This window comes from Archocentrus centrarchus, chromosome 9 (assembly GCF_007364275.1).
Source record: "Archocentrus centrarchus isolate MPI-CPG fArcCen1 chromosome 9, fArcCen1, whole genome shotgun sequence".
Taxonomy (NCBI): domain Eukaryota; kingdom Metazoa; phylum Chordata; class Actinopteri; order Cichliformes; family Cichlidae; genus Archocentrus; species Archocentrus centrarchus.
In genome coordinates this window covers 1,418,584-1,446,122 of record NC_044354.1, presented here as the reverse complement: position 1 = coordinate 1,446,122, position 27,539 = coordinate 1,418,584, and the positions used below count along the sequence as shown (strand labels likewise).

At 43.0% G+C, this 27,539-nt stretch overlaps 1 protein-coding gene across 3 annotated transcripts; it reads right to left on the bottom strand.

The window, feature by feature from the left end:
• Positions 1-302: 302 nt before the first annotated feature.
• On the bottom strand, positions 303-27,539 carry camsap1b (calmodulin regulated spectrin-associated protein 1b). 3 transcript variants are annotated; one of them, XM_030737103.1, is made up of 19 exons: positions 27,144-27,539; positions 25,665-25,831; positions 20,902-21,164; positions 15,259-15,420; positions 12,966-13,046; positions 12,609-12,641; positions 9,755-9,896; positions 9,406-9,545; positions 9,233-9,329; positions 8,680-8,803; positions 8,191-8,273; positions 7,959-8,046; positions 5,457-7,752; positions 5,220-5,356; positions 4,921-5,135; positions 3,432-3,534; positions 2,752-2,861; positions 2,351-2,469; positions 303-1,414 (listed from the first exon to the last, which is right to left on the bottom strand). In XM_030737103.1, exons 2-19 carry the CDS (start codon positions 25,828-25,830, stop codon positions 1,118-1,120), a joined length of 4,656 nt encoding a protein of 1,551 aa, XP_030592963.1. In that variant the 5' UTR covers position 25,831; positions 27,144-27,539; the 3' UTR covers positions 303-1,117. The 3 variants fall into 3 exon arrangements, with proteins under 3 accessions (XP_030592963.1, XP_030592961.1, XP_030592962.1); XM_030737101.1 differs by lacking the exon at positions 12,609-12,641 and having other exon boundaries at positions 8,647-8,803; XM_030737102.1 differs by lacking the exon at positions 12,609-12,641.

Sequence of the window (27,539 nt, the reverse complement as noted above, 5' to 3'; positions counted from 1 at the left end):
ATGAGAGAAGCCGTCGACAAGTGTTCATGAGTGCACCTTTATACAGGACAGTTTAAGTAGTGTCCAGTGGAGAGAGAAAACACAACTAAGCTCTAAACATCAGAGAATTCCTGCTATGATGAAAAGACATCAGCTTAAACTCAATTCCACTGATAACTTAAAAAAACAAGAAAAAAAAGCATCAGTTTTGTACCAAAGCCCATCATTCTCCCTCTTCTTACACCCTAAAAAAAAAAAAAAAAGGATGTTTTAACAAATAAAAGTTTTTAAAATGACCACCGTTATTTTTTTTTTCTTTTTTCTTTGTAATACGTATATCCAGTGCTACACGATCAGCGTCTAGTTTAAAAAGCGGCTGAATAAATAGACGATAGTACCACGATGCGTGAAAGGCCAACGGACGTCTGAGAGAGACCCAAGGAGCTCCCCCATGACTAAAGACGACGACAGTTCAGAGCAGCAGGTTTTCTGGAGGTCCCTGGTGAGGCAAAATTGGTAATGCCAGCCTGATTTGATAGTCCACGTGGGGGAGAAACTGTTGTTGTTGTGACAGCAGAGTAGTCCTAAAGGGTTGTACAAAGTTCCCTTGCTTCAGATTTTCTGAAAAGAGTGACATAAACCCCCCGATGTCCGGCCCCCTCGTGTCCAAATTTGTCCAAAAGAAGAGGCATTTCCGGAGAGAAGGAAGGATTTTTAGTGCTGCAGCTGAGCTCTCAACCATGACAGTGCTGAACTAATAAATACTTCATGTAAAAATGAACATCCACCACACATGACAGGGGAAAAAATGCCACATGCTTGAAGCCATGGGTGTTGTTGAAAATAAAAAAAAAATAGACTCACTAAAAACAAACCTGAACAGATGACACCGAGATCACAGGAAGAAGAAGCAAGTTCAGCTGGCGTTCCTTCTCACATTGCAAGCACCAGACGCACACGTACAAACACGCACACACATCTTTGTGTCTGCCTCGGTCCACCTACAGAGGACCACGTGTCCATAGCGGCCTCTCCCATGTAGTTTTCCACACTGAGCTTTGGGGTGTCATTGCAGTCAGTAAACAAGCAGTGTGATGATAAGATGACGTGGATGAAGGTGTGTTTAAAGCCCTGCCTGCTATTTTCCACTTTTCTTTGGCACAGCGCCTCTCTTGGCCTGCCACAGGTGGTTGTGGATGGTCAGGGCGTCCACGCTGACTGACACAGTCTTGGCAGGGATGACGGTAAACTGCTTTCGGTCCGAGCTGTACTTGTACAGCTTGTCGATCATCTTCTTGCTGATACTCTTGGGCCCGGTGCCTGTCAGCTTCTGTATCTCTTCGGTGTCGGGGAAGTACGAGTAGAGCGCCCGAAACTGACAGCCACCGTCACGAAACAGGATCATGAGGTGGTTGGACTCACATTTCTCCAACTCCTAGTGGGGATGGGAGGTGAACAGCAGTGAAGTGAAATTTTAAAAGTTGATATAACTGTATAATTTTAACAGTAGTAAGAGTGCTGGTTTGAATTGGAAAAAGGCTTTCTGATTTCAGGTAAGTCCTGCTGTTTTTAGCCTCTACAAACTTTCTCCTTTTTCATTTGCGTGCTATAGTTAGTCAGACCCCCAACAGTTCAGTCTGACCTACATTGGTTTACAAATTCTGCTGCCAAAGAAAAAATAAAGACCCAATAAAAACCAGATAACTGGACCAGAGAAGAGTTATTGATCATGCTGCCAAAATAGAGGTGCCACCAATGTTTCATACACAGATGGGGATCCCAAAAAGAAAACGAAAACAAAAATAGCCTTAAAGATATCTGAGTGTGAAGTAAATAATAAAATCAGAACTTTGCCAGGCAGCTTATAGGATTGGTTTGTTGGCAGGAAAATATCAGAAAGCATGAAAAGGTGCAGCTTGGCCCAACTTAGAAGTGATTTTTGGAGTTGATCTGGATGCAGGAATGTTGGGAAGCATTCTTTTCAGTTGCGATATTATCACATTTCCCATTTTCATGATGTTCTTAAGAAAATAAACTAACATGAATCCAGAGGCTCAATTCATGCATGGTGAGAATTTTCAGATTTGATGGAGGACCGCAGCTCCCGTTGCTCTTGCTTTTAGTTTCAACATTATTTAGATTAGAATAAGTCAGACAAAACTTTTGAATGCCGTCTGTCTTTACATCAAGTATACCAAACAATTATTTAAAGTTCATGTAACAAACATAATGCAGGTCAAACTGGCCTCTAGTACCACAACAGGCAGGAGGGAGTGACTCTTTATAAGAGTGTCAAACAAACAGGCAGAGAAATCACCAGAATCTTAAAGAAATCTTGTTTAAAAAATATCTTTAGTGATTCCACACTAACCTCTAGGATCTGGTTCTTCTGGGGCTCGTTGACTTTGCCAGCCAGGCAGCAGTGAGAGATTGCATTATGGATGATTGGCTTGTTTGACTTGGCACTGGGCTCCTTGAAGAGTTTGGGGCCTGAAGAAGAAAACCCACACAATGTAACAGAGGACTCAGTCTGATGATTATAAATTAGTTACAGCTAAGACACGTACAGTAGGTGTCCGTCACAGATAAACACTCATACCAAGTTTCAAAGCAATTTTCCAAGGAATACGGGAGGAGTGGGGATTAAAGGTAAAAATCAATGTTCAGTATTTATTGAAACAAACGCCCGGTGGCTCGGTATCAGATCAGCTCCACTTACTGTCATCTCTGATGACAGTGGAGCTAAAAACATAATGAAATCTGTGCACTCACCAGTATATTCAGCCATGGAAGTGATGGAAGATGCAGTGGAGCCGTTGTCCCAGTCTCTCTCTGCAGTTCGACTGTTCCGACTGCCCGGAAATGACTCCACAGAGTCACAGCTGGACACAACAAAACAGGAAGTATGGGTTGATCAATAATCATGACATGAAGGATTTTTTTTTTTTTTTTTTTTTGGTAACAAAATAATTATCGCAGCACGGTGGCGCAGTGGTTAGCACTGTTGCCTCACAGATAGAATACCATCTGGAAGGCCTGGGTTCGATTCCACCTTGGCCCAGGCCTCTCCCTCTCTCTGTGTGGAGTTTGCATGTTCTCCCCGTGCTTGCGTGGGTTTCCTCCGGGTACTCCGGTTTCCTCCCACATTCCAAAGACATGCACTTACTGGGGTTAGGTTAATTGGCTATTCTAAATTGCCCATAGGTGTGAATGTGAGTGTGAAAGGTTGTTCGTCTCTCTGTGTTGGCCCTGTGACAGGCCGGCAACCTGTTCAGGGTGTACCCTGCCTCTCGCCCTATGACAGCTGGGATAGGCTCCAGCCCCCCCGCGACCCTGACCGGGATAAGCGGAAGCGAATGGATGGATGGATGGAAAATAATTATCATAAAGGCAGCAAATCCTACACAATGCACATAATAATCTTAACATATAAACACAAGAGAGAAAGTTACCGCTGGGAGCCAGCCCCTCCAGAGTTGACACTGTCAGCCTCGTTGGTAGCGGCTGAGGCCAGGGACAGGTTGGAGCCTGATTGGGCGTTACTCAGGTTGTCAGCTATGTGAAACAGGGGAGACCATTGGAAACATTTTCAAAGTGAATTGCAATTTAGAAAAAAGATATTTACTAAATTGTATAAGCAGTTTTAGTCTTTGTTTTAGGGTCCCTGGTTCGATCCCGGGAGGAGATACAAATCTCTTTGGGGTTGTGACAGGAAGAGCATCTGGCATTAAACCACTGCCAAATCCAACATGCACTATAGCTATGAGCGATCCTCTGTGCTGACAGCTTTTATCACAATCACACAAATCTTTAACTCAAAAAAAAGGAAAGACTATCACATTTACATTTTTGGATCCCTAATTATTATTGACTGTTACATTTTATTTCCATCGGTGGCCCCTGACAGGCTTCTACAGCTCAACTGAAGTCGATCCGTGCCTTAACTGAATTCACTGAATAATATTTAAAAAAAAGGCACCCATTGGTCTGTATAGGTCTCACAGCTGATGTATAAGTGAAAATCAATCCTTAGCAATGAAACTGCCTAAGACCTCTTCAACCTAACTTTTCCTGGATCTCAGAAGTTGGGGGCAAGAGCCACGGTCTGACAGGTAACAAAGATCTCAGGATATTAGGTTTAAGTGGCCAACTAAATGAAAGCTTGCTGGGACTTTCCAAATGGTACCTGGAAGACTCACAGATGACGAGAAATAATTTCCTCTGGTCTGATGAAAGAAACATTGAAATCTCTGAATACAATTCCAGATATGCACACCTATGTGTAACCCTACAATGAAACAAGATGTTGTTTGGTCCAAAGACATGCGGGAGGTGCTTAAAGTGCATCGAATAAAGCAATATAGCTAGAGATTGATGAGGTACAACACAAATGCTACGGCAAGGGGGAGCCAGGAAGACAGGTCAGGGGGGAGATTTCATCATCCCCACACTCTGATTGGGTACACACAGAATACCTGAATACCAGCTGACCTGAAAGACAAGATAAATTAGTTACAGCTAAGACACCTACAGGTGCTGACTATGTGAACTAGAAGATGCAAATCCCAGTACCCTTCATGGAGGGTAGAGGTTAAGATCAGGCACAAATGAACCAGCTACTAAAGGCTAAAACACACACAGAAGCTCCAACAGTACAAGGACGGAATGGAAACATCCTGTCTAGATAAGCGCAATACTGGTAGATAGATAAAAAGACTGCTACAGGAAAAAAAAGACTATAAATGCACTATAATTAATTAAAAATTTGTTAAAAACAAACCATAGGATCCATCTACCAAAAGTTTTGTATTAAAAAAATAAAAAATAGCCAGTCAGTCAATGTACCACAGCTCAGCTGGAAAAACAAATGAAGCACATGCTGTGACATTTACAGAAGAATTGATTTTTAGCTAAATGTCAAACTAGTGATGCACGTCTTACGTGTGGAAGAGCACTTGGAGAAATTGTCGCTGGAGGATTCCTCTCTGAGGACAGACTTGGGTCTGTGTTTCTGCTTCGGTTTGGGAGTTTTGGGCTTCACGAGACCTTGTTCCTCAAACATCTCTTGCTGCTTCCTCCGCAGATACTCTTGCTTTATCAGCTCCCGCCGTGTCTTCTCCTCTTCTTTACGCAAACGGTCCTCTTCGGCTTTCCGTCTAGTGTTGGCACCAAACACCTGAATTTTAGCCATTTTCTTGATAAAAATATCAGAAATCGACATCAATGTGAAAATAATTTACCTGGCTTCATCTCGTTTGAGCTCAGATTCGACTTCTAGTTGTTGTTTACGGAGTCGAGCCTCCTCAGCTTTCTTCTGCTGCTTCAGCAAGAACGCCGCTCTCTTCTTAGCAAGCTCATCCTCTGCTTTCTGCTCATCCTAGCACATGGAAAAATATAGTGGAACATCAAACTGCAATTTATGATCACAACAATGAGCTAGATGTTGGGCTTTTTTTTTTTTTTTTAAATGGCAGTACCTTGAAGAAGAAGCCCAGGACTGACTTCTGCTCTCCATCATCTGCCTCTGTTGTTCTGTCCTCAGCACCCTCTTCTTCCTCAGGTGCCTTCAGCTCTGACAGATCAACCTCGATGAGGTGGGTTTTGCTGCGATGCGCCTCCTCTGATGGTACATTCTCTTTCCCTGAACCGTCTGAAGAGTTGAGCTCAGACTCTCCAGTGTTGTTGGACAGGCACTCATCAAAGGACACTTCTGAAGGAGCCAGAGACGTCAGGTCCACTCGGGTCGGCAGGCGCATGTTCGCTTCATCGTGAAGTCGGAAGGTAGCACTCCGAACGTGGCCAGATCCTGGCTTGTCAACTGTCTCTCTAGCTGTGGGGTTTCTGGGGCTGTCAGGCCGCTCGGTCCTGGGGGACCTGCCCCCAGCTGACAGCTTTGGGTGTGGTAATGTCTCTGATCCACACTGGGTGGGGGTGAGGGTCCTGGCAGTCTGGCGGCTCTGTTCCTTCGCCATCTTTAGCTCTGATGGTTTGGATCTGGAGCTCCGGCCAGAGCTTAGTTTCGGGGGCTTCCTAGTTGGAGCGGTGCCAGTGCCAGAGAGATGCTCCACAAAGTGAAAGCCTGCTCCAGTCTTGGAGTCTCCGTTTTTGTCACTGGTGGGAGCAGGAGGTGGAGCTGCACCAGGTGAGGATTGTACATTCTGTTTCATCAACATCTCCTGCTGCAGTGAAAGTTGCATCATCTGTTGCTGGATGCTGCCAATAGCTTCATTCAGCAGCTCAATAGAGCGGCTGCACTCATTCAGGTCCAACTCTTCATCTAGATAGAAGCTTCCACCGTTCCCTTTCTTTTCTGCTTCTAAGGCACCAGACGGGGTGGTCTCATCCACTTCTTTCTCCCCTCTCATGGTATCAACACACATGTCATCTTTACTTGATGGTCCTTTCTCCACATTGAGATCATCTTTAGAGATGTCAGCTTTCAGTGGGTTGGGTAACGTATCACTCTTTCCTCCACCTTTCTTTACTATGTGCAGAAAAGCCGCCTTTCCCAGCTTCTGCCTCTGCCTCGCTGACAGTACTTCCATCTTCTTCTTCTGGTGCTCAATAGCACGCCGCTTCTCTTCCAACTGCATGCGGAGCTGGACAATTTCAGAAGCCAATACATTCGCACCGCCGCTGCCATCACCTGTACGAGTGCATCCTCCCAAGGGGGAAGAGGGACTCTGGTCCCTCTTAAGCCTCCAGGAGGAAGCCAGGGGGCCGCTGCACTCTGATCCATCTGGAGTGGTCCTCTGGGAACTGGAGGCACTGGAGCGCAGGTCATGGTTGCTACCAAAGCGCTGCTGCTGGGCTTTACGCTCAGCAAAGGAGGTCATGCGCACACTGCCGCTGGCCATGCTGCTGGACTGGGAGTGTGTGCTGAGACAGGGGCTAGAATGACCGCTGCCACCGTTAATGTCTTTGTCCTCATGCTCTTTGACATTCATGTCCTCTTGGAGTTTGGCTGATTCTTCTTCTTCATCTGCCTCGTTGAAGGCTTTCCTGGGCCAGCATGCGTCTTTAGTGGTAGCGGCTTCATCCAAATCCTCTTCTTCCTCATCAAGGTCCTCCAGGTCACCGCCCTGGCCAGACTTTTGTTCTTCTGAATCTGAATGCAGGTAGAAACCCTCAGCTGGCTCCCTGGAGGAAGGCTCCACATTGCTGGTGACAGTTGGCCTGAGACCTGCCTGGCCTTGGACAGGCTCATTTGGCAAGTCTTCTTCCTCAGGGGGAAATGTTTGGTTCAGACTGCAGGGAGCTTTCCTACGGACAGCAGATGTAGATCCATCTCCTCGGCGTAAAGAGCCCCTTCCTGCAGACCGGGACACTTCACCACTCTCCTCCTCCTTGTTTAGGCATACAGACTTCTCTTTAGCCGTTTTGAGCACGGCAGGCATTAGTGGTTCAAGGTAAAAGCTATCTGTTGAAGATTTGGAGTCAGTGGAAGATTTGGGTCCAATTACAGCAGCTGATTGTGTCCCCTCAACCCGTTTGGAGACCGCAGGACCATCAGTCCTGGCTACTGCCACCAGAGTTTCTTCCTCATCCTCCATGTTGACATTTCCCAGTAGGCTGTGGCCATTGACTCTGCGTACTGCAGGATGTGATGGTTGGTGGACAGAGGTCTGGTGTTTGGGAGTGACGCTGACGGCATTGGATGCCAGGCTGTCTTTACTAATTGAACGAGCCAGACTCACACTGTCACCAGAAGCCATTTCTGCATCGCTGTCGGTGGCTGAGTGCAACATATAAGGGCCCAATGTGGACACTGGTCTGCAGAAAGAGAGCACGAGAAAACCTCAGCTGTGAAGTCTGCATTAAATACAGAATACAATAAGTCCATATACAATTTAGATCTCTTCATTTGGTGCTTACACACATAAGACCTACACTGGTAGCATAAACAAGTTATTCATAACTAGGCATATGAAAAAAAAGCATTTATTTTAGATTAAAAATGTAATTATCCTTCCAGGTACCTCTGCCTCTTGTCGGGCCACGCTACTACAGAGCCTCTGACTTGCTGTCCATCCATCTGAGTCAAGGAGTTCGAGCGGTTTCTCAACCCTATCCAGAAACACACAGCATGACTTGAATCTAAATCTTTCAACCCCTCAGTACCACTCAAACGTTTGGACACACTCACACAAATGTTTGAGTAACGGTGCATGCATGTTTAAAAAACAAAAAAAAAGCAAAGATTTGTCTTACCTGCATCATCTCCTTGCTGCTTTTGTTGTCGCTGTCTCAGGGGCAAGAGTGGGTGTGAAGGACTGAAGGTTGGGCCCCCTTTACTGCAAGCCAACAAAATAAAATTAATTAAAAAAAAATCATAACTCCATTGAAACACTATTGGCATAAAACTTGTGATCAGCTGAGAACAGAGCTTACAGTAAAGACAATAAGAACCAAAACACACTGGATCCCATTATATTTCAGCACATTCACAACAAAAGCTCACTATTTTACCATACCACAAACAAACTAACAATATGCACAGGGTCAGCTTAACACAGGTGATCAGACACAGGGTTAGCTGTGAAAGACAGATGAGAGTGAAACAATTCCATCTCTGCATATCTACCCATCCTTGTGGGGCTACTGTAACTGGTTAGAAGACGGGATCATGATGAAGTGGAATGAGAAGGAAAGTGAGAGGAGACTTACAGGGGGTCAGAGTCTTCAGGGTGCAGGAAGTACCTGTTACAGACTTCAGGGCTGCTCTGGTTGTCAGCCACGCCAGGACTAGCTAGAAAGCTTCGCTTGGTGGCGTTGGAGATGGGCACTGATGGACGGGCACTCTTGGGATGAGCTATGGCTCGAGCTTAGTAAAGAACAAGGACAAAGGTGTTGACCACTGACTATTAATGACAAGGATGACTAACTAGTTGATTAGTTGAACCTGGGAAGACAACTGAGCTAAAAAAGTGCTAAAAAAAATGTATCCAGAAAAACACTGCAGGGTTGGATCAGCTTAAAGCTGCCTTAAAGAGAGGTATTATTTTAAGATACAATTTTTGAGACACTACAGTACAATTAACTAAATATGCATGCTGCCTTTCTAATGAACTCCAATGGACTTTAATAGTTTAATACAAATAAAACAATTTTTTCCATGGTGTTCCTGTGAGTATTATCCTGTCCTGATGGTACAGGGTGGATGCCAAGAAACTAAGCACCTACACTTCTCACCCACAGCAATATTAATATGAAAAAAACATTAAATCTTAAGTTCATGTAGTCTGACACTTACCATCTTTAAACTCCTGGAGGTCTCTGGGCTGGACAAACTCTGGCTTTACGGTCTCAAACCACCAAAACAGCTCAGCGATGAACACCATCACGTTGTGCTACACAGAGAACAGGCAACATGTTACTTTACTTAAAATTCACTCTGAAGTACACACATCTGACAGATTTTTGTACCTTGAGCACGAGCGGTGAGTAGAGCACGTCCTCTGTTGTCAGGTAGAAACTTTTATTCAGGTACTCGTTCGCAAATTCTCTGAGGAGCTGGATGTTGTACAGGCTATCAGCGATGGAAGGTACTTCCTTCAGGCAAATATCTAATCAGATGTGCAGAGAGCAGGGCAAATCAGGACAACTTGATGACCTGATAGCTATAAATGGCTCACTGACTTAACAGTGACTGTAAGAGTGAGCAAGTGACAAAATAGCATCACACACAGATATTAAATCAAGTCCGTTAGCAGAGCAAGTCTGATGGCTGCTACAGAAAAATACTCTATGAGAGTACTTGGCAAGAGGATCATACCTTCCAGCTTCATGAGGTCTGGGCAGTAGTAATGGACCACGGTGAGCAGTGCAGCTCCATCACAAACATCCCTCATAAGGTCCTCCAGCAGTGGGAAGAAGGGCAGCTGTCGACCTGAAGCATGCTCCCGACGATACCGTACCTAACCACCAGGGGGAGAGAATCAGGGTTTTATGAAAATAAAAGCTACTACCAGTGAGTGCACGTCACAAAACATCCTAAATGCAATGATTAGTATCACAAGTACAAATCTCTTCCACATCACAGTCACATCTAGTCAAAGCATGTATTATCCATGGAAGTTTATCTTCCAGTTAATGCTCTAACTAATTTAAGCATCAGATCAAGGTTCTCCCCAGGGGGTTCACAGCTATAGGGAATTTGTTATGCAAGTATGAGCTGAAACTTCTCTTAAACTGATCAACAGCAGGTTTTGTGCGATCTGTTAAAGATGGTGCCGAATGACAAACGCCCCAGAAGCACCATGAACACCCAGTCGAGGGAGAATCCTTAAGACCTGTTTAACTGTGAGAAGATGAGGGTGAAGGTGTTAAAGAACAGTGACATGAACAACACAGAGTCGAAGATCAGTTTTCCACTGGCTTTAATGGCAAGGGGGTCACCAGCCGTGAAACCAGGTGACATGAACCAGCTGACCCAAACATCAGCAGCTGCTATCGTCGACCCACTTTTTGGAAAACAGGTTTATCATTAGTGGAGACATTCAGCCTTCCTGTCTGCAGTTGTTTCCGTGCCTACTCTTTAAAGCTGGTAATTTTAAGTATTTATTTCAGTTTCAGGAATTCACTGATGAACCTGAACAAACACAAGTTAATTAAATGAAACAGACACATGCACACCCATTTTAGAAACTAAAAAATGAAATGACATACATCCAGATCTGATAGCAGGCCTGAACAGAGAAGTGTATGGACTGGTTCTGCTACGTGTATCTCCAAATACTTCAGCATGATTTTAAAATAATCACATTTATTCTGGGAAAACCGTTCCTAAAGTAATGAGTAATCCATCTGATATTCACTGTGACACAAGTTAAAGAAAGAGAAATAAAACTGATCAAAGTTACTTGTGATCAAATTAGCCTCACAAAGTAATATGCCAACTATTTCATCACTAACAAACCCATTCAGGTAGGCCTGCATCTTAATATAACAACCCAGTGTTTCCCCACACGTGGACTTCAAGTGTGCTAGCCAGGTATGATGGCTGCCCACGCAGAAATATTTCTATTGTTTCATCTGACTGAGACATGTACACTACACTGATTTACCACAGGACAACACCCTCACTCTTACTTTGAAAGTTCAGCCTTTGTTAACCAGCTAGCTGCAATCCTTCCTGTCTGTTTTCCTACACTCAGGCTGGCTACGTTGCTGCTGTGGCTGCCCTTGATGCCATTAAATGGTCTCAAGTCTCCATCTCCACCGTGCTGAACACCAAAAACAGCACAAGGACTTCAGTCTCCTGCTAAAGACTGTAGTCCTTGTGCTTGTGGAGATCTGCTGTGAGCAGGAGGGCAACTCTGCAAATTAGAACAGGAAATGCCACCATCAGCTGTGGTCCATGACAGGGGGGTCAAAGTCCATTCACAGGAGAAGGAAAAGGACTGGCAACTGACTATTTATTATTATTATTATTATTATTATTATTATTAGATGGGTACATGTGTATACACATGCCCATGTGGTCCTATCACAAATGCAACATAATTTAGTAGAAAACACTGCAGCCTTATCTTTTACAGATATAATGTTTAGCTTAGACAGATGCCATCACAGGTATCGATTTAAAAACATGCTTATAAATTAAATTTGCAGTCTGTGCACCACATTAACAAATTAGAGGGAAGACGACACATTAAATTGAAGCCCAGTTCCACATCATCAGCCTCAGAACTAAATATATATATAGTTATATTGACAGCCCTCACACAAAAAAAACAGTCCACTTTAGACTGTATAGGTTTGTCTAATTAATTTGAATTATATTCCATTCATAATTAAAAATAACAAAAATCCATTGTGACTTAAACGCTCAGAAATAATAAAAATAAATATAGCTTAAATTAAAACCAAGTCTGGAGAATCTAGGCACTACTTACATAAACACAACACAGCCAATAAGCATAACACAACTTAATATTAACTTTAATCTATGCTATGCAGTCACAGGTGACACTAACAACCAGACAAGCAGCTTTACTACAGGACAAGTTCCCTGACCAGGAGGAATCACTATACCGATTCGGAGAGCTCCTCTGGCTCCAGCATGCAGTGGGCCAGCTCGTGCATGATATCAGGCTGACACACACAGAGCAGAGATACTGTCAGGAGATTGTGGGCACATAGGAAAACAGTGTGTGTGTGAGAGCAGAAGAGAGAAACTGGAAGGAGAATGGCAAAGCAGATCAGTGAGAGAAGGTGGCCAACAATGGGTCTGCAAAGCAAAGTAGAGGTGTAGGCATGGATTTTTCTTATTCTCACTGGGCAAGCAAATACCACACAAACTTGTGCACAGAGAGTCCACATGGCCTACTTGAGCTTGAAATGAGGTAGCACACGTTGCATAGTTAAAACAAAAAGGAACAACCTTTTGAACACTTCAAAGGTTAAAGTAACCTTATACCTTTGTGACATACTTGCCACAAGGGGAAAAAAAAAGAACAAACTAGCTGTCAGCCTTCTCCCCCCCCTGCTGACACATTGGCTACAAGCAGCACACAATGAGCTTGAATGAGCCATGGTGGAGTGTGCGCGCACATCAACACAGAACTATGCGTGCAAGGGGCAGAGGGGGAAGAAAATGGGGTTATAGGGGCTGGCATCCAACTTACAGGGACTAGCTTCCAATACCATTTGGAGGGAGACTATCCAGTTTGCAGGAATAAGAGAAGGTGGGAAGGAGGAACAAATGAGGAACAGGAGCAGAAAGATTAACACGTCAGAGACAAAAGGATCAGATCTGCTTCCAGTTTAAACAGATAAAAGGCGAGGAAGGTCAGAACAACATTAAAATGCCATTAGGGAGAAACATTCATGTGAGAACTAAGGATGCTGTTGCTGTTTTGAAACAACTAACTGCTTGACCCACCTGGATACAGAGAAGAGAGTGTTTCTAATAAAAGGAACTTTTATTAGGTTTTTGGATTTCTCGACTGTAAAGATCTCAAACCCACTCTGAGTGGCTTTACCTTTTGATGGCTAGGGGACTCCAGGGGGTGATGCTTGACTTTGTGTTCCCTTTCTACAATTTCCCTCATCTTCATGTTCACCTGTAGGGGAAAAAACAAACAAAAAACCCCACAAATTAAAAAAAAAAAACACATGCATATTCAGTATGTTTGTATGAAGCCAGTAAACCTGACTGGGCCCCAGTCACAGAGGACTAGAGATCAGTTAGCAACCACCAGCAGGTTAATACATGTTTCACTTGTTGCTGGTGGTTGCTGCCAGACTGGTGTGCCTTGCCTGGAGTTTGCATGAATGACACCACCTTGTGTACAAAAAAAAATTGTAGTGAAACTTGAAAAGTACGATACAAACCGGAAACAGGACGTTCGCCTTCAACTGGCCAACTGGTCGTGGAATACACACTTTTCACTAGTGACAGGCAGCTGCCAGGGGGTCAATTACCCTCTCTAGGCCTGCACAAATGGGCAATCAATGTCACTGTGACTGTGGCCTTACTCAGAGAACACAGCATGTGACCAACAAAGCAAAATGTTATTTGCTACTCTCACCATTCAGACTGGGACTTTTGTTCATTATTTTAGGTTTAAGGTAGCATCAGGCTCACCTTGATGTGCAATAAAAGCGTCCCAACAAGTGTTAAACTGCACATAAAAAAACGAGCGCAAGCAAAAGAAAAGGAGAGAAAGAAGCTGACAGGAAAAGTACCATCAGAGGTTTTTAGCTGTGTCAACAAATTTGACACAGTTAGTGGTGAAGAAAAAAACTACAAAGAAAATATGTTTGCACAGCAAGCACGAAAACACCTCCAAGCTGCTAACTGCTAACGCCTAGGGGTTACATTAAATGGTTACACTGCCATCCTCTAAACTGTAGCAAAGAGAACAGCTCTCATACCAGATCATTCACAGACCTAACACTGTTAGCATACGGTTTGGTTTTAGAAAACTACCTTCAGTAAGTGCCAGTATGTGTTTAGTGCTCTGCTTAGTATAAATCTGTGTACACAGGGAGCTGCTCAGGAATGTGACTTTTCTTCCTTGTAAAAGACGGGCCGATTTATTTTAACCCTTTTTTCACCCTTCTTCTTCTTCTACGTGTTAAAGCAGGCTGAAAGCTTAGCGAGAGAACAGACAGGGCACATTTATCCATCCCGTCTGCTGCTGCTTTGTGATTCTGCCTTTTGTCATAAAGAAAAAGCAATAGGAATCCTTACTCTCCCACATACAGAGCAGATGAATCAGTGTTCTCCAGGACAAATCTTTTTGGTAAGGTCTTTTTTGTCTAATCTCCTACCAGGAGATAATGGAATTATTGCGATAACAAGGTTTTCTGTTTAAACACATTTAGAGAACAGCTTTCTGGATACAGCACAGGCACTTAGCGCTAATGAAAATTAAACAACTGACTAATCAGAGATGGCTCTCTCCTCCCTCATTTCCACCTCATCTTCTTCAGGTTAGGGCTCCAGCACACAAAACCGTGCATGTTCATTTATTCCCAATATTGCTGCAAATACTGATTGTCAGTAGATTAGTCGTGCGTCCCTCCCTTCTCTGGACAGAAGACGATGAACCAGCAAAACAACAGAAAAGTTCAGGATATCCTCAACATCTCATCCCACCTCAGCATCGCTGTCATCGGACAGAAGTGAGCTTCACTGACCCATCAACATGTATCAGACTCCTTTCACAAAGTTTTACAGCCTCCTCCAGAGTAAATAGACGCGGACACATATTGAGGTAAACAGCAGCCTGACAGCCTGCACTCGCTACAGATGAATGGCCAGAGTAGTTTGTCCTGCAGCAGCCACCATAGCTAGGATTATGCACTTGAATTGGGAATTTCCTTAAAAGATTTTCCTTAGTCTTATAAACAGGGTGATTTAATGTCACTGTTAATATCAGAGCAGTTAAATTATTATTATTCAAGACAATAAAAAATTAAATGTGTGTATTCCACCAAATATTTAGATATTTTAGGATCATATACTATCCCCCACAGACTGACACTGTTCTTTTTTCCAAAGATGACTGCAACATGAGCCCGAGTCTATGTGTGTAGTAGACCCAGACTCCTATCTGTTGGCATATGTCTGATCTGCAGTGACTTTAAGGCCCCAAGAAAAAAAAATGATGACAAAGTCAATGTGTAGCATTACCTGCCTACTCGGAGCTCCATGAATAAAACCAGCTGGATTTTAGAGGATAGAAAGGCTAAGCAAGACTTTAAGAAAGACGTTAATAACAATGTGCTGCTGTGCTTCTTTTATATGTGTCATGTGTGTTTGTGTACCTTGTTAATCCAGAAAACCATAGCATCCTCCAGGTCAAAGGGCAACTCCTTAGAGGCACTGAAGGTAGAGAAGCGCTTGACAGAGGCCACCACTTTCTCTATGCTGATCATCTCCACTGTGTAAGCCATCATCAGGGCATCGATCATGGGCATGTGAGCACTCTGGATGAGGGAGAAAGAGGAGCAGAGGAAAATTCAATCTCACTGTGGGGTTTTTTTTTTTCCACATTTCAGTGCAAGCTGGAGGGAAACAAGCAGAAATTATAACCAAATGCAGAGCTCCCAAAACACACAAAAAACTACAAAGTATTAGAAAGAGGATTTCTTTTGTAATGTGAGAAGCAAAGAAATACTTTAGTGTATTTAATGCATTCTTAGTGTAGCCTTGGTTTCATAGCAGGGTGTTTTTGCCATATACTTTTCCAAATTAAAACAATCAAAATCGATGCAGCAGAAGCAGAGGTATTCTCATCTCGAGCTGAGAAACTAAGCCTGAGATGCTCCTCGTCTTCCACCTGTTTTCTTCCAATTCTTGTAGTCTGACAGTCTTTTTTTCTTCATATCTACTTTGATGCCCACAGTGAGTGTCTCGGGGGAACCAATATTCAGAACCGCCGGTATTTCACCTGGAGCCTTGCAATTATTTATGTAGTTATTGGGGAAAACCGTCAGCACTCCAGTGGGGACACAACGGATTCTGTTTCTTCACTCAGACTTTCTCCTGCTTCATGGTCTCAGCAGTGCAGGCTTCTATCACTTGTGCCAATTTATCACATATCAAACACCTCTTTTGGAGCCTTAACAGAACTTTTCTACATATGCATTAGTCATTCACAACTTCTCTTCTATCATCTGAAGCTCATACATTGCTATAAAAGTTAGGCCCCGTTTACACGACACCATTTCAAAATAAAAGCAGGTACGTTTTGATGCGTTGATGAGTGAAAATGATACTTTTTGGAAACGGGGGCACTCCCACATGCACACTATGGTTGCGGCTCCTATATCCACACCGCCAACTGGTGGCCTGGCAATAGGAACTGCAGTGTTCTCAGCGTTTTGCATTCCTGTGTAAACGGAGATCATTTCTGAAACGTCTCCGTGTAAATGCGTCACTTTTTGGAAACGACAACGGCAGAACGACACCGTTTCCACTGGGAACGTTGGCGTGTAAGCGGGGCCTTAGTCCAGTGGCATGACCATGAGGTTCCTAAACAAGTGTGAAGCTTTAAATAACTACAATGGCTTAATCAAAGCTGAAATCTCTCAGTCAGCACAGTAGGTGTCCAATGATAATCCCGGTCTCTAACACAGCAGGGGTATCCCATCACCAAGCGGTCTGACAGTTGGCGCCCACGAGTCACAATATTGATCCTTGATAGCCAAAGTGATAATTAACACCCATCTAATACATTCTTACATTTATTTGGGTTAATGAGTCATTAGCTTGTAAAAATCTACTCTTAAGTTTTATTACGTTTCTAAAACATGACAGTGACACAGGACCTGCAACTATTACAAAACACATATATAACAATACACACAAGTTTCAAGCAGTGCTTTGTGTGACATGCTGCTAGCCTAATCCAATTGGTGATGGAAGTGCAAGGAGATTAGGCTTGTTAACATAATAAATGAGAGCTATTCAGAGCTTTCTCCACTGCATGACCTACATGGACACAAACAACAGTGAAAAGATACGTCCAAGCAAACTAACACGATATTATCTGAGATGTGGAAACGTTAGTATACAAAGTAGGAATGACTACTGTGCATTTGGGAAGCTAAAATTTCCTCAGGCCTGCTGGTTCTCTCTCAAAATCAAAGTGAAATGGTTTCAAAGAAGGCAACTACCAGGGAGGGCTGACCTAAATACCATTTTGGGGGGCTTTTAGGCTTTTCTCGAGAATTATCCGCAAATTATCTGAAACTTTGACCGCTGAGGAGATCAGAGAGGGAGGGGTGGGGGACAGAGGCAATCAGTGCACCTACAAAAGTCAATATTCTTCACTGTTACACACACTCCGGTCATTTAGCAAACTTGGTGGAAATTGTATTAACTTGTAAGTCTGCCTGTACCACTGTCACTGTATGTCACAGCTCTCATTCAACACTAAGATTAAATGTTCCTCTCACAATAAAAAACCAATGGCAAAATGGTGCCTGAATTCTTATTTTAAGGGACCTTTAAAATTAGGGTGGTTCGGGCGCCCGGGTGGCTTAGTGGTGAAGCCGGCGACCACATACGTATGCTGCGCATTGCGTTGCGGGTTCGAGTCTCGGCCTGTCGCCAATTTGCCTGCGTGTCTTCCCCTGTATCTTCCCCCCATTTCCTGTCTCTCACCACTGCTAACAAAAAGCCACTGTGGCCAAAAATGCAAAAAAAAAAAAAAAAAAAATTTTGTGTGGTTCAAAGGCTCATTTGGATGTCAGTAAACGTGGCACCGGTGGAATCCTGCAGTAAGAAACTCCTCAAATGACATTTTGGTTTCCTTATTCAATGAAAACTTCACAAATATTTTTCACTTTTACTGCCAACTTCAATTTATCTTCCATATCAGTAATAAACCTAAACATCTGCCAGTGGAGTGGGGCGTTTGCTCTGATTTGCCCCATCATGTGATGCAGCTCCCTTGGCTGAACCACACTTATTTCTTACAACAGTGGGAATGCTAAGGAAGATTATTCTTTCATCTTTGTTCTGCATGTGAGGAAAACGCTGCCTGAATTCTGCGGAGATTGTCCAAAGTTTAAAATGGTTCAAAATCTCAGCAGCATACAATACCATCGTAGCACAGAGAGGCAGCTGGATGTAGCCAAAATGAATCCATATTTCAGCTGCACCATAAAAATCTATCATTTTGAACAATTACATAATGAATTCCATTTAAATGTGCATGTATGTAGAAAAACATACACTGACACTTAATATTAAACAACTCAACATCAAAATAGCATATTTAACACCCAAGTGTCAAAAATTTGTTTATAAATACCTACACACACACACACACACACACACACACACACACACACACACACACACACACACACAAAGGGGTAAATATAACTGCATCATGTGCAGTTCAATCTTTTGTTCTCCTACAACACCATGCCCTTCACCAATACACCATGTAGCCCCATGTGGAGCAGGGCTGCTGTTGCCCCAAGCTCTGTGTGCACACTGAGAGTGTGTCTGAGTGTGTGTGTGCGCATGCACTGAAGTTTAAATTGGCCCAAAACAAAGGGTAGCTTCACAGGATTTTACAAGCCCCAGCTGTTTCCCCAAAAAGAGGCAGGCAAGGTGCAGAGGAAGCATCTGCAGGTATAGGATCCCCTTCATTTAAAGACACACACACACACACACACACACACACACACACACACACACACACACACAAAGTAAGAAAACACCGGTTGCTATGGAAACACCTTGTCAAGTCAGCAATATGGGAGTGGGGGTTTCAACAGTCTGTCACAGATAAGCGGTGTCCTGTTCAGGATTTTCCGACATCCTCACTTGGCTTTGTGTCTGGCCGCTTACACGCCGGCCTGCGTGGATTATTTTATCAGACTGCTGCGAGGAAAAGCAGGCACACATCCCTCAGTAGCCAGCCTGCAGAGGGAAGGCCTGCTCAACACTACCGCCGGTTTCCATGGTAACAAAGGGGTAGGAAGCAGGAAGACGTCTAAGCGCAAATGAGGCTGTTGGTGTTCGTCCTATCCTGTGTGAAGTGCTCTCGGTTAAAGTGGGAGACATCGGATTTCATCGCCACAGGCTCTGAATTTCATTCACAAAGCTTTGCATTGGTACTGTTAATTCAGGCCGTGCAGGTGTGGAATAAATAGAGGTCATTTAATGGGTGATCTGTGAGAATCTTACAACCATTATACTTGTATGAAGACAACAAAATGAGTCCACAGAGTATGTTACCAGTTACCAACACCTTTACCATTTTATTTAGAAGAAAGCTTATGAAAGACAGGAAAGCTAAGCTGGATGACAAGCATTTAAACTGGGTGTTTAAGGAGATTTTCAAATGATATTATGCAAATGTTCTAACAGAATGATGAAACTGAAGGTGAGAAAAATATCAGACACAATAAAATCTATTCAACGAGGTATTAACACGAGAGTAACCCTCTTAACGCTAATGCCCCCGATTAAAGTCCATGCTCTGAGAGAGCAGAGGGATCAGTTTATTTAGCAGGATTTCTATTTTTTATGATCCTTTCAAAGAGAGGCCAGAGTTATTTTATTATTTATAAGTTGCTTCCACATAGGGCTGCAGCAGTGATCGGAAAACTGGACGACGACAGAACAGGGACTGCAACCCTATGAATGACTAAATAAATAAAAATCAGAGTAAAAGTGCACTCTTACTCTGTTACTCCTTACGCTTCACTTCCCATCAAGTTGAACCACAAACACAACAAGTTTGATTTATGTACTTCTAATGAAAGTCTACTTGTTAAACTATGGCCCAGAGGGTGTACTGCAAATCACGTTCAACACAGCCATAGTTCAATATTCAACAAACCCTAAAACCCCAATCAGTGATAATAACTACCACTGTGATTCTTGTTAACTTTTAACCCAGGCTAACAGGCAATAGTGGAAAAAGACTAACATTATAAGAATACTCATTATAAGAGGTATATACAGCACAAAGTACAGGTGTTATTCTTAATTGAATTAAGTGTGGCTAAAGACTTTCAAAACAGACTAGAATACAACACTACGTCTGCACAATGAAGAAAAAAAATACCAAAAAAAACAAAACAAGCCTACACCTTGCATAGTAAGCCCTTACACACCTTGCATGCCAGTCAAATGTCACTGAATGATTTGAATAGATATGACAAGGGTGCAGTCAAATAATCTGGAGACTGTGCCAAAAGCAAAGCATGCTTAAAACGCTTTACAAAGTGTACAACGTCAAACAACTGCAAATATCTGAGATTTCATGTGTACTGAAAGATGTTTTCACATTTGATGGTATTGGTAGATAATAATAATAAAAGCACTAGCTACTTGCACTGATTTCACTGGATAGATAATGTATCAGAAGCAGGGATATGTTTATAGCTTCTGTCCTCTCACAGGAAAGAGTTATTGTGGTTACAACTGCCTTCAGATCATTAACAAGTTTTTTTTTTTGTTGTTTGTTTTTAGTTGATATTCTGTCTCTCTCCATTAAAATGACACTACCATAAAAACTAAAGACTTCACTTCTTTGGAAGTGAGCAAACTTAGAAATACAGTAGGGGATCAAATAATTATCTCCTCCCACTGTAGGTTTTTTTTTTGGCTCTTAAGCTCTACTGCAAGGATGATGGCCACTAGCAAAAACATACAAAGTGGGTAGAGGCCTGCTTTATGTGCCACTACACTAAGTTAGCATATGTTAGAGCAGAATAAGGACTACCAGCTGTCCATACACTGGACTAGAGACTCACTAGACAGGCAGCTGACAATATTGTTGTTTATTTGCCACAAAATACTTTTTTTGGGGGGGCAGATCAGCACCTTATAAACATTACTGCACATGATGACCCCCCCCCCAAAAAAAAAAAAAAAAACACTGTCCCACCACAGTTTTCTCTGTGACTCTTACACAAACTTTCAGTGTATCCACTCACCATTTTGATGGGCATACTGGCCAGGTCCCCCTCTGTGACAGGTGTGTCATCACTCTCCACCACATAAATCCCCTTCCTGGACAGAGCCTGGATGACAGACATGTGGGACTGAAGAGACGCTGCCTGCTCCGTCTTGAGGATGAGGGCACACACACGGCAGTAAAGCTCGCAGGACAGTAGCAGGCGAATGACAGGTGGTTTGATATGTTCCTGGTCATACTGGTCCGTGTAGAACGGGTCCCTTAAGTCCTCTGGGATATGGTCTGCAATGGAGAGAGTGTTTTAGTGTGACATCATTCCCCCAAAGGCCCATTTTGATCCAGGCAAAAATACTGAAGCAGTGTATGAGATTTATCTTTAGGCTGCTCAAACTATACATGGACTGAAGACATACATAAGGTGGTTAAGATAAGATACAATATACTGCATGACAAAGCAGGAAAATGATTTGCCTTTAACAGCAACAGCTCTGACTGTCTCAACCTACAAAATTTCAGGGGCGCAAGCTACTGTAATATGACAAAGCCCTGTGCTTTCCACGTGATATTTGTTCTATATCAGCTTCAGTTTGCTTGCAGCAAACATGGCCATTTGTAATTGCAAGTCCCAACGCATTTCCTCATGAGTGCATTGAAAAACAGATCCTTGATAAGCCAAGGCCTCAGTGAGAGCAGGCTTTTCAGGTGACACTGTGGACTTTGCCAACATTAATACAACAATCCTGCAGCATAAAAGCAAAAAAATGAAAACCAGTTGACCTACAGAGGCGACTCTGTTGCTTTGGATATGAAGTCATTCTCAAAACGAGAAACCACAGCCATATACGGACATGGGATGAAGCAGCCTGTCTTGAGGCATGCACAAACTAAATTTGCACTGCAAGGTAAAGCAGATACAGGAATAAAATGAGGCTAAAATCATGCGCAAACATGTCCAAAACCTAAACAGAACAGGGAGGTGTTTGAAATGGCCCTGTTCTGTAAAATCTGTTCTTAACTCTGTCTGAGCCCCAGTAATACAGCATGAGCTGTGTGTGTGTTGTGTTCTCAGCCTCTGCACTGACTGACGGGATAAAGGGAGCCACTCGTCAGCAATCTCCTATTCACAAAAACTGGATGGCAGGCAGCTTCTTCCTGCTGGTTTAGTGGACGATAAGTACGAAGCACAAAAGCCGAACTGTACAAGTGTAGTGCCTTTGAGAAGAATATAAAAACCACAACCCAATAAAATTTTGTGGAACTAATAAATGATGCCAAAAAAAACAAAAAAAAAAACCAAACATAACCTAATAGAAACATATTAGTAATCAGATGCAGGTTCTCTTTCCCAATTTAATTTTTCTATATGTTTATGCAGTCAAGTATGCTAAATTTATGCTAAATGTTGAGGCTGGGCACTGTTGTGCACCAGGAGGAACCCAGAACCCACTGCACCTGCAAGGGGTCTCACAGTGGGTCCAAGGATTTCATCCTGATACCTAGTGGCAGTCAGGATGTCATTGCCTAGCCTGTAGAGGACTGTGCATCCCTCCATGGATGTGCCTCCCCAGAACATCAGTCACAGCAGTGGCCTGCTGGAGGTCATTTTGTAGCTCTGGCAGTGCTCATCCCATTCCTCCTTGCACAAAGGAGCAGATAACAGTCCTGCTGATGGGTTAAGGACCGTCTGTGGTCAGTCCAGCTCTCCTAGAGTAACTGACTGTCTCGTGGAATCTCCTCCATGCTCTTGAGACTGTGCTGGGATACACAGCAAACTTGGCAATGGCACATATTGTTGTGCCACCCTGGAGGAGTTGGACTACCTGTGCAACCTCTGTAGTGTCAGTGGCTTCCACATGTAAAACCATTCCTGTTTTGGGGGTTGTCTCACTGTCTCACACAGCATGCCAGTCAATTTTAAAAATGTGATGTTATTAGTGTTTAGAAATGGTCTGTGCCACAATGTTTGTCTTGTTGTAGAGATTTAGTTTTGGGTTGTTAATTGCTGTCTTGTAGTCATTTATTTGATATATATGACTAGACTCATGAGCAAGAAGTAAATACAGGTCCCCTCTTGGAGCTCTTCAGCGCTAAAAGTAGCAACCAATTTCATACATAATGACATAAGGCACTTGAAAAATAATATGTTTTGAGTTCATCAGTATAGCAGTTCTTTAAAAATAATTTATACAGCTGATATCCTGCCCAGCACTTCATGAACATTTGTCTTGTGAAACTAAAACTGCAAAAAAATATAAATTTAAACGGGAGTTTTAACATAATTTGCCCGTATTTCAGTAGCTGTTCAGATCACATTGATCCCGTACTCTGTATTCTGCATGCATCACTGCAACAGACCAACATGCTGCCAGCCATCATAAGAAATGACAACATCATTGTACAACAACAACCTATTACACCTAACGCCCAGCAGTTTGGGTCATTCCTGGAGAGCTGTGTCTGGGTATATAAACACACAGTAAGTGTGGGAGTAACTGTGTGTGAAAACAAAGGGGTCTGGTCGGGGCGAGTCTTCACGTTTGACTACATTCAATAGACGCTGATGTCATGTGGCAGCTGCCCCGACATCCCTGTTACCAGTGCCAGGCTGAAAAATTTACTAACTGGGACGGGTGGAGCAGGAGGACTGGGCCTGGAAACAAGACCCAGCAAAGTCAGCCAGTCAGGACCAGGACTACACCGTGGTCAGCACAAGCAGGCAGCACAAGAACCAGTATTGTGCATGCAGCCATTATAGGCTCTAACCCTTGTTGGTGTTGTGAATGGCTGATGCACAACAGCTGCCAACAGCTGTAGCAAATGCAGAGTGGCAGAAGGACAGGAGAGCATGCAGGAGCATGTAGACAAATACAAACTTGTGCATGATCGAAGGCAAGAAAGAGCACAACCAAGCAGGTGAAAACACACCAGGTGAAAACCAGCACACTCCTACATCAGAAGATGGTTACACTCATTCACAATGAAACTATATCACAACTGTTTACACTGGTCCCGTCTGTCAGTCGATGCACAGGCCAAGCAAACAATAGTGCACTGTAGCAGAGACCAGATGAGCCATAGGGTGGAAATAAAATGGGCCTAATTTATTGAGTCCCCATGGGACAAAGGCAACTGTGACTGCAGCCGAGAGTTCCCTTCTTCTGGGCCACCAAAGCTTTGGGGCTGCTGTACACTTTCTATTGTAACAGAAAAGGATCTCCACCCAAGTTTGCGTGCAGTGCATCATTTTTATCTTTATGAAGCTGTTTTTACCATCTTTCAGACTGCATCGTTAGCCAAGACCTATGATGACAGACAGTGAAATGACAGAGCAGACTTCTACAAGCCTTGATATGAACTCAGAGGAAAGTAAACAAAGGGGGGTTTAGAGGAAAATGTTGACCTTAAAAACAGGCAAATGAGACAATAGCTTTCCACACATAACCTAGATTACCTCTGAATATCCCATCTTGCTGTCATTTGTTTAGAATGAATGCTCCAGTGGCATTGTGAAATCCGAGTAATGACCACAGATATAAAGAGACCACAGAATACAAAGAAAAAGCTTGTAATAAGCCTCTGAAATAATGGCCAGAGACTACGCACATGCAAAGAAGTGAATGAAGGGATTTATGCATCAGATAGCTGAGGTTTACATTAACCAAATTCAAAGATAAGGAAACACCCTGCAGCACATCAAAAAGGTAACTATCAGCCCTTCACTGTAACAATAGCTCCATTTAGTGAACCAAATCCTGAAACACTACCTGCTACTGACGACTACCCGCCTGCCAAAAAGTGTGAAGATGATTTCTGTTGGTAAAACTTTCAATCATGTAAAGGTTCTCTAAGAAAAATTTAAGCAACATTCACACATTATAGTTTTTTCTTGGAGTTATTATAAATAAAAAAATAGGAAAACTGGACAACATGACTAATTTTTCATAGTGTCATGTGTTAGTTTGTCTATAGGACATGTTTATACATACATAAAACCCAAATTCTTAAAAAAATAAATAAATCTGGAAATCTCAACAGCTGTATCTAGTTACATAAAGAGTTACATAAAGTAGACTCAACTATACAAAAGGCAAGCAGAGGTGGGTTTTTTAAAGGGTGTTAGTTCTACAGCTGCGCCAAAACAGATCCTAAAAAGGTTACCTCAAATTTCACACAACTCATTTCACCCCTGAAATTTATTCCACTCTTGGCAAAAGCAACCATAGACAAGGTAGGAAAATCTGTCCCTATCTGACAGAGTTACTAATACTGATACCATCTCACCAGGCAGTGAGAGTGACTGGCAGTGCAGATCAGAATTTTCCATCTCTGACTACAGTCAAACAGATATAGCTTAATCCTTAGTGCCTGTCACTCAGCCTGATTTGGGCTCAATCTCACTGGCCACTCTACAAGAATGGAAGGATCTGGTGAGTCAGTGAGAGAGGTCTCAGTTGCCAAGGGCCATTTGGGGGGGTAAATGTTGGCTCAAGAGCACAAATATTTCTTCCTCTTGGGTTTTTGGTGTCAAAGTTTCGCTGCTGGAGCACAACACATTCTGCTGACTATCAGTATTGAGAGCAGTAAACACAACGTACTAACAATAACATCTGAAGTAACTGTGAGAATGTGTTAGAGTTTCTCAAGAACCATCTTCCTGTGGTCAGAAACAAGTCAACATTTAAGTGTTTGATATACATTTGAACCATATATCAGGCTAAAAAGCTAAAGAAGTGACGACTCACTTTGCATTTGTGTAGCATGAATGCAAGTGAAATCACTTACCAATGCCATAGGCTTTGGCAAACAGCCACCGTAGGTTGGCTGCTATTTTTGCTCTGGCGGAGTCATACATCTCCAAAGGTACAACGTCCATTGTGCCTTCTGCAACCCCAGCCAGGTCTGCTTTTCTCCTGGTACTGTCCCCGCCAGCACACAAATCAACATCCATCCTTAAACAAGCAAACAACAACATTGTTAAAGACAAAATTATGCATGGCATTATTCTGATTAGGAGACAGTGCCAAATAACATGATATTAGCCAGGCACGATTTGCCAAGTTGCAAATTCCCTTGAAATAGCTTGTGAGTGGCTGCACACTCTATGGGGTGATTTTCTAATACATAATTGAATAAAATCTCATTAAGTCCAGTGTTTGGTGCTTATTAACAGAAATATTATTGTTTTACACTGTTCTTTGACCTCCCTTTAGTGACCTATTAGACTTACAGGTGGTCATTGAGACATAAGTGTCAAAGAGGCATTTTGCAAGCGCTCATGACGGCAGACAGCAGCACCTAGCACTTAACCTAAACTGAAGTCATGGTGACTTAGTGCAAGAATGAACCTTTACGATCATTATGTACATTGTGGCAAGCACGTAGTGGACTGTACTGTTGCACAACTGCAAAGTAAAAGATATGATATTGGTTTAACCTTTGTGATCACAACAGTTTTACTTATAGCAAGTACATGAGGCCACAGAATGTGAACAATCTTACTCACAGTTTAGAAATTTGACTACTTACATCTTCACTGTGCAACACAACAGTTGCCAACTTTAGACAAAAGGCAAGTCCTCCTCAAACACTTCCTTACAAATTAACAGTGTTAGTCAGCTAAGCAGACTTGTGTTTTCTCATTAGTCAGATCAAAAATCACAGCACTTTCAACCTTCTTGTCAAGCCGGTGTTCACCTTTTACTTGGGCCACCGGTTTGGCAGACTGGCTGTCTTATCCTGTCAATACCCTAAACGTGGGGAACATGGCCGGGGCAGCAATACTAATTACACTAGGTTATTAGAAGGATTTTGACTAATTTTAGGAGGGTTTTGCGAGAAACCATACTTGGGTTCTAATTCATTTTACTGTTTTAAATTAAATAAATTTAAAGTTAACTTTATAATGACTTTAAAATATCTCATTACCTGTAAAAAAAAAAAAAAAAATGTTAAAATCCCAATGATAAGTTTTACGAACATTAACGACCCACTACAGTCTTGTAAGCGGCGCCATGCCATAACTAATGTTACTATACTTTAACATTGGCAGGCTAACGTTATGATAACGTAATTAATGGGATCAACCGTTAGCTGAAACATTACAGATTTCCCTAACATTGGGTTTGCTAAGCGGCCATGCATGCAAATGCAAAGCAGCTAACCAGCGCCGGCTAACCGCTAGCTCGCTAGTGTGTACTGTACAACAGGACCACTGAATTGAATGGTCCCATGAATGACGTTAGCTAGCTGGCAAGACATTACCTTGAAAGGTGTGGTCCAAGTCACCCTTTCGTTCCGTCGGGGTAAACAGTTAACCAAGGACCTGCCTCGATGAACAGGGGCCTTCTGTGTAGAAAATACAGCAGCGGCAGCGACGCATTATAGCCAGCTAATAATGCTAGCAGGGAGGCGAGTCTGTGTGGTCTCCTCCCAGCAACAAGAACCGATCCGCGGCCTGCGTGACAACCGCTCCACGGCAGACTTTGAGCCGAAACAGGACCAGGCAGAAAACGGGAGGCTCTCCAGTAAAGAAGCACGGCGTACACGAGATCTTATGGCTGGAAATCTATCTCTGTATTAAACGCTTCATGTTAGATAAAAAATACACACGTATGTCTGGGACTCGACCAATGCAGCGAGGACCAGCAGTGTGTTCGC